The sequence below is a fragment of the Antrostomus carolinensis genome, unplaced genomic scaffold (genome assembly GCF_000700745.2).
Source record: "Antrostomus carolinensis isolate BGI_N321 unplaced genomic scaffold, ASM70074v2 scaffold21318, whole genome shotgun sequence".
NCBI lineage: Eukaryota > Metazoa > Chordata > Aves > Caprimulgiformes > Caprimulgidae > Antrostomus > Antrostomus carolinensis.
In genome coordinates this window covers 16998-27225 of record NW_010332591.1, presented here as the reverse complement: position 1 = coordinate 27225, position 10228 = coordinate 16998, and the positions used below count along the sequence as shown (strand labels likewise).

Here is a 10228-nt window from a genome sequence, read left to right as displayed (position 1 = left end):
GTGCCTGTACTCAGCAGTGCTGTCCCTCATTTAATGCTGCTTTGTCCTACTTCACCTTCTCAGATATGTCCTGGAGTCCTACCTCGTGTACTTTGCATGATCCAGAGTACCCTTTGGGCAATTGTTAGCTGAGGTCTATTTCCTGACTGTGTGGTGGTGCTGCTGCTGTACCTCTTGCACCATTACAGCTTGTTCAAAAACACCCTTGTGATGTTTGATCTCTGTTATTAGGATGCTTTGAAATGATATCGACTGAAGACCTCAATTGTAACTAAGAACGTGGGGGTCATCTCTGTACATCAAGTTTAGGTGTTAATTTTTCAAGTCTGCTGGAGTGAAGGTGCTTTAGTCCATGTGTGGTTCTGCGTGGTAGGTAAGTGTCTTGAGAGAGAACTTCTCCACAGATGTAAAGTGAATGTAGATGGCTGGAAGCAGAGAACTCCTGATTTTGCTGTCCCTGAACTGTTTTTGAGGGTGCTGATGAAGGTGCTTGGTTACCAGCCTGAGTGCTTGCCCTGCCTGGGTTAGTCATGGCTGTGACTGGAAAGGTTACACATCTCTTAGCAGCAGCAGTTGAATGTTCTTGGTCCCATTTTCAGGACAGTCCTCAAAAAGTGGTTGCAGTTGCTTTTCCTGGGAGCGTAAGGATAGGTGTGTACAGGCTTCTGGTTTGCTGGATGCAGGAAGGTTCCTCGGCTTTCCCACCGTGAGCAAGAAGGACAGGCAGATGCAGGAGGTCCTCGCCTTGTCCTCTGTGTCAGCTGCTTTCTGCTGCCCTGTAAATAGCGGGCTCTTTCAGGAGCTCCCTTGTAAGTGTCGGGGGGTTTATGGCTGTTCCTACAGACTGAGCTGCTTGTGGAGAAGTATCACGCTGCTCTGGGCATGACCACCAGCACTTTTCATCTTGCAGCTAAAGCCCTGTGAGTCTGTGAGCAGCAGAGCTCCCTGTTAGGGACAGGGACACTAAGTGATTAAGTCAAAAACTGCTTGCCAGCAGCTCAGACATCCTATGGGTTTATTATTTTATGGATTGCAAATTATTAAATGACTTGGATAAAAATATGTAGTGCACCAAGCATTATTTTTTGCTAATAGTTGACATTTTATTGTATTGCTTTCTGTTAAAGTTTAAATCAAAAGGCTGATGTTAAACTGATCTCAGGAGTAGTGTAAAAGGTAACAAATTGTACTTTCTCGTGATAAAGCATTTGCTGGCATACCGAGGCTGAAACAGTTTTGCTCAAGGACAAGACTTGCAGACAGAGTTAATAAAAGTGGGTGTAATAGTGTATTATCTCTCTCTCCAGACTAGTCCTGCCTCTGGCTGCAAGAGAGTACCTGCACTGAAAGTTTACCTGTGTTGTGAAGGAGACCTTTAGTGATTTATTAAAAATGACAGCAAAATATCTTTATGAAGGAAAAGAATTGGTTCTCAACAAAATTAGAGCATCTTTTGAACTCCAGTGATTCTTCTGTTAGCATTGAAATTAATTTATGTAAAATTCAAGTTAATTTGGCAAAATTAAACTTCTTTTAATGCAGAATTGACTAACTGAAGGAAATGTTTCTAAAAATAGTTTATTGGGACTTTGACATTTTAGTTTAAGGAATTTCTTTAACCTTAAAAAGTGTCAGTTATTCAGGCACTGCATGTTGTCCTTCCTCTAAATTTAAAGGACTTAACACCAAACCTGACTTTCCCCAAAAGAAACTGATGGAAAAAATTGTGTATTTCCTGGTATTTCTATTTCTCAGTTCTGTATTAGTGGGAGAAACTCAACACTGCTTTACACACAACTTCTTTAGCTATTTGCTGTCTTCCTTCTCCACTTGACTTTAGAAGGATAAATGCTTTCAATATTTTTCTGAAAAAGCTGTAGAAATAACTATTTCCATAAAAGAGTCAACAAATATCAGAGTAACACGAACTTGCACAGGTAATTCTGCACATTGTGAAGGGAAATGCATTGCAAACTTTGCTCTTAGTGTCTTTTTTTTTCCCCCCTCTTCTAGCCTCCCAGCCGAGAGACTGAAAGTGCTGGCCTGCCTGAACAAGCTGAGACAGCAGCACATGGACATCATGAAGGTATGTGGTGTCAGGGGACATGACTTCCAGGGACTCACAGCCCTGTCTCTCCCCTTGTCTCTCTGCCTCCTCCCCTTTTTGCCTTGGTGGTGCCAGCTGGTGCTGCGGCGATGCTTTTCCTTTGCAGAGCAGCGAACTCCGAGCCCTTCTCCTTGATAGTGGGTGATCTTTGAAAAACCACATAAACCAGAAAAATGGTTCAAATCGTCAGCTAGGAGTTTGATGTGGGCACCTGGCGGTTGTGAGAGGTTGAGCAGATGAGCTGTTGGAAAGGTTTGGAGAAGCTCCTCTTTCACATCTCTTTGTGTAGAGCCTTCCCTTGGTTTTCTTTATTAGTTTAGCCCCAGGCCTGGATTAACAGACTCCTCCTCCCTTCCACTGTTTGCTGTGTCCAACAGTTTCGCACAGTGGTGTATGTTGGTTTAACTCCAGCCAGGGCTGCAGACGTTCCTTGGGTTTCTGCACATCTGCTAGAGCCCTGCCAGCTCGGTGACCAAGAGTAGAAACAACACAGGAAGACTTTATTTGCCTGAGTATTTTTTCAAGATATGTGTGTGATGAAATGTTTTTAAATGCTGTTTTGAGACAAGGATTAAATGTGTGTATTAATCTTCTCCAGTAGGGCACTGTAGCTACTTAGATGTCTCTTAAAACATGTACTTAGGGGTGATCAGGGAGTACATCTTTCATATTTCAGTTATCTTGGGGTTTGTATTTTGTTTCATGAAAAAGGTAAGAAACACAATTTCCTCTCTGCAAAATTTCACTTGATTTAAAAGCACTGTCATGCTTAAGTAGTTCTCCAAGATAAATCCTGATTTATGTAGATAGGATATGGCTGTTTTACAGAAGAAAACAAAACAATCGCCCTCTCCCACCAAACACCTGACTGTTCTAGTTATCCTTTACCTTGGTACCTGTTTCTTTTCAAAGTAAAATTTTAAATGTTAATTACACCGTTGTTTGCCTTTTGTAGGTTTTTAATGACCCAATTCATGGGCACATTGAAATACATCCCCTTCTCGTTCGTATCATCGACACACCTCAGTTTCAGCGCCTCCGATACATCAAGCAGCTGGGTGGCACTTACTTTGTTTTTCCAGGAGCCTCTCACAACCGCTTTGAACACTCTGTAGGGTAAGGTGAAGCCTTGTGCGCACGTCTCTTGCATTTGGATTCCCCTGAGTTTGATTGCACTAGCGTGGAGTGCCAGCCAAGGGGCATTGCTGTCTTTGAGCATTGGTAAAAACTGGTATGTTGGCATTTCTGGTCTCAGAAAAGTTCCTGGATATCCTGTGTGATGATGGGCTGTTCCCTTGAACTTCATTTAATAAAGACAGATAAAGAAACCTATGAGATGGATCAATGTTAGATTTCCTCCCTTGCCCCTTCTTCTTATAAGAATAATATTAATTAAAAACTCTGGGTGCTTGATGTTCTTCCTGGTTAAAATTTGAGTTTTAAAGTGTAAACCAGGGAAGGGTACCAGGGCTGCTAGAAATGACTTGCCAGACAGTTGTAATCCCCTTACATTGTCCAGCACAGCTCAAACCCATTCTGTCTGTAATGTTTGCGTTCATAGTTATGTGTGCTTTATGCAATCGATGGCCAATTTCAGGCTGTTAGTTGTCATATAAGTTAAACAGAAATGGATGATGGGCACAAGGGTTCCCAGAGTGTTGCTAGGCTGTTCACACTCCTCAGAGAAGCTGATTAATGGCAAATTTAAGTTTGTTTTAAAGGTATAACCCAAGGTGCAGAGAAATTAAACTAGTTAGTGGTTTTTATCCAGCCTAAAGTTGCTTTTGTTAGTACTGAAATATTGTGGAGTAAGTCTGGCTTCTGCCCCGGCCCCCTGACGCTAACAAGATGCAAAATAAGTGAGGCAAGCTGGGACTGATTGCATCTGGTAAACCTGAAAAGACAAAAATGTGAGTGATGTTAACAAAGCTTTCACAACAGGAGTCTGAAAACTCCAGTGGTATCAACAACCTTTTATTTTCAACAATGAAATTTATATAGTTAAACTTAGGACAGTTGTTCTCAACATGTATATAATTTTTAAGATTTATGTAGTGTTAAAATGGAAGTGAGCTTTGTGTGCTTAATGGTCTAGTAAAAAAACCCCACCAAACAGTAAAATTTGGTCTAATAAATACTACCTCCTGATATAAAACCTTGTCTTGCTTTATGATGGTCTGTGAGGGGGACGGCTGAGGCAAGTAGAAAAGGGAGTTGGTGTAGAGCTTGTAAAGAGTTCCCAGGAGCATGTGCTGTATCTGCCTTCCTGCTGGTTTGGTATCGTGAGAACAGAGGGTCCCATTCAATTAAATGTCAAATCTAAAATGAATGAAAGGAAGAGAAATAATTGTCAATAATTGCCATTGTCATGTGAAAGAAGGACAAAATGCTTTGACTGTTGTGGACATTTGCAGTTGCACTGACTGGAAGTGAAAGGATGATGTGTAAGCTGTGATGCTTCAAGATGTGTGCTGTCAGTAAAGCACTGCTGGTCACTTACACAGTGACTCCGTGGTTGCGCACTGTGAAATACTGCAGGATGCTGTGGTCTGTGTTTTGGGCGTGGTACCTCATGCTTTTTTGCTTTCACATGTGTTACTGATGTAACTAAAACTCTACTACAGGGAATAGTTTGTCTGTGATTCTCTTGCAGTTTAGGGTTTGAGTACTTATTGTGTGTTACCTCTCAGATGAAGGCTGTGACTTAATGGAGCAAGATAGAATAGATGACCTGCTCTTTTTCTGTTCAGCCTAAACACTATTATATTCACTTTTTTTATTTCTGCAACAGAGTGGGCTACCTAGCAGGGTGTCTGGTTCGTGCGCTGAAGGAGAAACAACCAGAACTGGATATAACCCAGCGAGATATCCTCTGTGTAGAAATAGCTGGGCTTTGTCATGATTTGGGTAAGCAACACTTGAGCTGCCTTACTGCTCTTTGAAAGCTAACCTGGATGAAAAACTGGCTATGAGATGGGAATGTGAGAGCTGTTCCAGGCTGCTCGGTGCGTGGCCGTATTCCGAGACAGGATTTCACAGAATCACAGAATATTGGGGATCAGAAGGGACCTCGAAAGATCATCCAGTCCAATCCCCCTGCCAGAGCAGGAACCTAAATGAGATCACACAGGAAGGTGTCCAGGTGGGTCTTGAATGTCTCCAGAGAAGGAGACTCCACACCCTCCCTGGGCAGCCTGTCCCAGGGCTCTGGCACCCTCACTGTAAAGAAGTTCCTTCTCAAGTTTAAGCAGAACCTCCTGTGTTCCAGCTCACACCCATTGCCCCTTGTCCTACCATTGGGCATCACTGAGAAGAGCCTGGCTCCATCCTCCTGACATTCACCCTTAACATATTGATAAACATTAATGAGGTCACCCCTCAGTCTCCTCTTCTCCAAGCTAAAGAGCCCCAGCTCCCTCAGCCTTTCCTCATCAGGGAGATGCTCCACTCCCTTCATCATCTTGGTGGCTCTGTGCTGGACTCTCTCCAGCAGGATTTACCTGTTCCTGTTTGGTCTGGAGAACCTCTGCAGGGGCAGCTCCGCTTGGTGAATCTGTAGCCACTCTTAGCCAGTTTTTTGTCATTTCCATATGGTGTTCAGAGTTCTGCCCTCAGTGGCTAAAGTATCTGCTTCCTTCTGTGACGTGCTCGGGTCTCTTAAAACATTTCAGAGTGACAATTAGTGGCCCTTTCAAATGTTGCTATGATTATATTATAACTACTTCTTTTCTTCAGGGCTGGCACAGAGTAATTAATGTCCTCAGTGTAAGTCCTTGCCTGTGGTGTAGTTAATGGAACAGGCAATGTGCAGTAGTAATTAAGGTGTCTTAGGAAGGTGTACTTGCTATCACTGAATCTTCCTCATAGATTATGTCAAGATCAAGGTGAATACAAGAGAATCCGAATCCTTAGCTTGCTCACAATATTTTTACTGACAACCATGTCGCAGATTAAACCTGTGTAATCTTTATTTTTAAGGTCATGGCCCATTTTCACACATGTTTGATGGAAGATTTGTTCCACTCACTCGTCCAGATTTCAAGTGGAAGGTAGGCTTTTCACTGTTAAAGTAAAAATAGAAAACTGAAATTTTTAAAGGGAGAATAATTCATCTTTAAAGACTGCCAGTGCTTGTAAGAATATAGTGATCGTCTGTCCTTTTCTTATTGTATCATTCTGATGGCATAATTAGAAGACAGCATTCTGGTTTTTAATCTTGTGATTATTTCCTTGTTCTCTTTAACTGTTTGTTTGGGGAACGTCAGCCCACTCACCATGGCTGTGAGTAGATGCAGCCTGACCAGCAAAGCAGAAAGAGGTGTTGGGGGGAAGTAAGTGAGGGCCGATGTTTGTCACCAGCATCTCTTCCCTGAAAGTACAAATTCTCTTGAACTCCTCTGTACTTCCATGAGATCTGTTTGTGTACCCATGTCCTCTTCCTGCAGATCTTGTGCTGGGTGACACAGAGGAGAAATGAAATGCCTTGGTCTTGTCAATGCGTGTAGTGTGACTCTGAAGAGTCAGAATTCGTTAGGACTGCACTAATCATTTGTAGCCAGCATCACGCCTTAAAATGCTTCTTGTGAGCTTTCTTCAGAATGTATTTTACAGATGCAGAATACTGACTGGGAGCTTCCTTTCCAGTTTAGGATTTTAGTTCAAGGCCAGGGTATTTGATACAGTGTTTAGAATTCAAACTTGCAGAAACTTTGAATAGAGTTTCAAGGGTTGTTTGCTGTGAATGAAATGTGGCACAGTCCTTTCAGGCCTCTCTCTGCTTGCAAAGCAGAATCAGCTGAGTGAACTTCTTAATCTTCTGCACAGCAGAATCGATTGTTTTGTCTTTTAGTGTTGTAATCGCCTTATGCTGTTTGTTAAAATACAAAATTAACAGTGCTCTGATGACTGTTTCTGGACTCTAGACCATATGATTTCCTGTTTGATTAGACACAAAATGATTAGATAATCACCCAAGTGCTTGCACTTCCACACCACCATGCCCACGTGCCCTACCAGGCAGTGCTGCTGGGTTGGGAGAAGCTGTGGCAGTGCAGAAAAGATGCTTAAACTTTGTAGTGCAACATTTAGGTGTGTTTTTCACAGCATGAGACTGCTTCTGTTGAAATGTTTGAGCACCTGATCACTTCCAATAAACTAGAAGAAGTCATGAAGTCGTATGGTCTTGTCCTGGAGGAGGATATGAACTTCATCAAGGAACAAATAGGAGGGCCTATAGATGAAACCGCTTGTGAGAAATCGGTGAGTCAGTGTGCTGCTCCTGTGGTTATCTGAATAAATGTCTTCAATTTTACTGAAACAGTAGATAATTTTTGCTTCTGATGTGTTTTATTATTTGTCTTTAGCACCATTAAATTCTGAGAATCCTGGTACAAGAGATGTTAGAGAAGTGTAGTGTTTATTTCTTACAGTGCTGGCAGGAACTGACAGCTTCACTATGTTATGTGCTTGCATCTTCCTGAGAAGTTCTTATCTCAAAGTCTTCAGATTAAAGGAAAGCTTAAGGATGTTATTTATATTTAGTGAACCTTGTTCACTGTAAGTAGATTACTAGAACTGAATTTTTAATGGAAATCTTAAATGACCAGGTTGGGATAACAGCCTGTTTACTGGATGCCTGAAGGCAGTGGTGATGGGAGGTTGTGTTTTCAGGTGGCTGTATGAAGAAAACACCGATAACAGTAACAACCTGATAAAGGATAACAAAACTGAGAACTGGCAGAGATGAAGCAATGAGCAATGCAAAGTGTGGCCCAAGTACCAGAGTCACATCAGCTTTGCTGACAGTAGTAAAATGCTTGTGTTTAGTTGCAGTAGCAAACATAGAGGCGGGGATAAGACTTGAAGAAATGTGTTGCCTCAAGAGGCCGGGAAGAAGACATCATGATTATTAATCCTTGCAACTCTGTGAAAGAATTGAGTCCACTGTCCTCGCTTTACATTTTACAGCTCTTGTCATCTCTTCAGGAAGACCCATTCAGTTGTGACCAGAATTAAGAACCGTCAGTGGGAGATCTGTCATGACAATCTGGTCCTAATCAGAACTTGTATGTTGTCCCAAACAAATCACCCACAGATGTTAGCACTTACCCATTATTTTGTGCTGAGTGGTGTGTAGTTCTACCACATGTGCTCCAGCATTCTGATGACAGACACAGGGCACTTAGCAGAATAAGTCAGAGATCTTACAGGAAGGGGATATTCATTTACAAAGTCTGCGGGTTGATTTTTACCCACTCGCACTCATTTGCACACAAATCTTGCGGCCTGCCACTTCCATTGATCTTGTGCCAGGTTCTTACCCAGTGTCTGCTTTTCCTTGTTTGGATTCTGTGCCTGTTTTCCAGCAGGATAACAGGAAGAGGAGTGTCATACACGATACACGGCACCTTCTGGCCACGCTCCTGGTGTTAGGCTGGGGGATCTTCCCCTGGCAGTCTGTGCTGGTCTTACCAGAGTACGGGCTCCTCTGCTGCTGAGGCCTCTGTGCTGTGATGCTCTCACGTTGCAGGTGTTCTGGTCCCAACATGAACAACGGATTGTTTGTGTTGAACATAAACGTGTCCTGAACGTTGTCCCAGTAGCAAAGCTCTTTGTGATCAGCACAGGCTATTTTTATCTGTGATGTGCTCTCTTCCTGCTGCTCACACGTTTCCATTCTTATTCATGCCAATTTTAGTATTTCTGTGCTGCAGGTAGCATGAAAGCCTTTTATCTGTTTGTATACAATGTTTTCTACTTTCAGAATTTCAAGGCCACTTTATGGTGTTTTTTGTTTACCTGAAGAATCATTAAATTTTCAAGAAAATAATGTTTATGTGCAACTTTTATGTTATTATTTTGGCATTGATTTCCTGTTTGCTTCTTGGATTAATTATTCTTTGTGGTTTAGGAGTTTAAGTAGCTGGCTGTTTAAATAATTTGTTTAAAACATCTAAATAATTGCTTTTAAAGCTATTCTATAAAGTTGTACAGTTAATTACAGAAGACTTCAAGACAGTGATTTGTTTGTGGGTTTAACTAATTCCATGAGGATTAAATTATTCCAACCTTTTCCCTGTTTTGTTGCCATGTTTTTGGGGGGTTTTTTTGGCATGTCAAAGCTCCAGGCTTTGCTTTGGCAGAGTGGGAAATGAAATACTTGTGTACAATGTTTTTATTCTTCCTGATATTCTAGGAAGTCAGATGCTTAAGCCCTAGTTCTGGATTTCTAATGCCGCACAGCTTCTGAAAGCTCTTTTATTGTCTTTATGTTCTTTGCTACCTCAGTGTTGAATGTTTATCACAGGCAAAATCAAGATGTATTCCCACTGTTTTAAAAAATTTGTTCTGACATTGTTTTCACACTTTAATTTCTTATTGTTTTGATTATTTTTTTTCTTGGCTCCTCTGTTGTTAGTGGCCCTACCGTGGTCGACAAAAGGAGAAAAGTTTCCTGTATGAGATAGTAGCTAACAAAAAAACCGGCATTGACGTTGACAAATGGGATTATTTTGCAAGGTACAAATCTTATGGTTTTTGTTTTTATTATTAATTCCTACTGAAACAATGCTCCTATGTGTACAAGTATGATCTCATTGTTAAACACTCTCTGTGGAATATTTTTAGGGATTGCCATCACCTAGGAATCCAGAATAATTTTGATTATAAGCGATTACTTAAATTCATTCGGGTCTGTGAAGTAAAAAACCAGAAGCATATCTGTATCCGTGACCAGGTAAGTGGTGGGTGTGAACGAGGGAACGCTCAGCAGCAAAACACCTGCAAGGTGTAGCAGCCCCCTGAGAACACAGGGGCCTGGCAAAGCCTGCCTCGGGCAGCGCGGTGCAGCTGCACTTGGGGTGGCAGGGGGATGCTGGGGTTGCCTGCTGGACACTTCTTTAGCCCAAGAGAGGAAGTAGTTGCTGCTCTGAGAGCTGTTCTCAGAAGCAACTGGTTTAAGGGAGAGAGGGGCAGAGTGTGCCTCTGTTTGAAAGGGCTTGTGGTGGGTCATAGAATCATAGAATGGTTTGGGTTGGAAGGGACCTTAAAGCTCATCCAGTTCCAACCCCCCTGCCAGCAGCAGGGACACCTTCCACTAGACCAGGTTGCTCAAAGACTCAT

At 42.1% G+C, this 10228-nt stretch overlaps 1 protein-coding gene across 1 annotated transcript in view; it reads left to right on the top strand.

The window, feature by feature from the left end:
• Window positions 1-2013: 2013 nt before the first annotated feature.
• The window catches only part of SAMHD1 (SAM and HD domain containing deoxynucleoside triphosphate triphosphohydrolase 1), a gene marked incomplete at its 5' end in the record, with an annotated part of 21089 nt that continues 12874 nt past the window's right edge, over window positions 2014-10228 (top strand). The window contains 7 exons of the mRNA XM_010173576.1: window positions 2014-2086; window positions 3063-3223; window positions 4899-5014; window positions 6086-6156; window positions 7211-7366; window positions 9525-9625; window positions 9734-9842. Of these exons, the coding sequence (XP_010171878.1) occupies window positions 2014-2086; window positions 3063-3223; window positions 4899-5014; window positions 6086-6156; window positions 7211-7366; window positions 9525-9625; window positions 9734-9842 (787 nt within the window). The remainder of the gene's footprint in view (window positions 2087-3062; window positions 3224-4898; window positions 5015-6085; window positions 6157-7210; window positions 7367-9524; window positions 9626-9733; window positions 9843-10228) is intronic.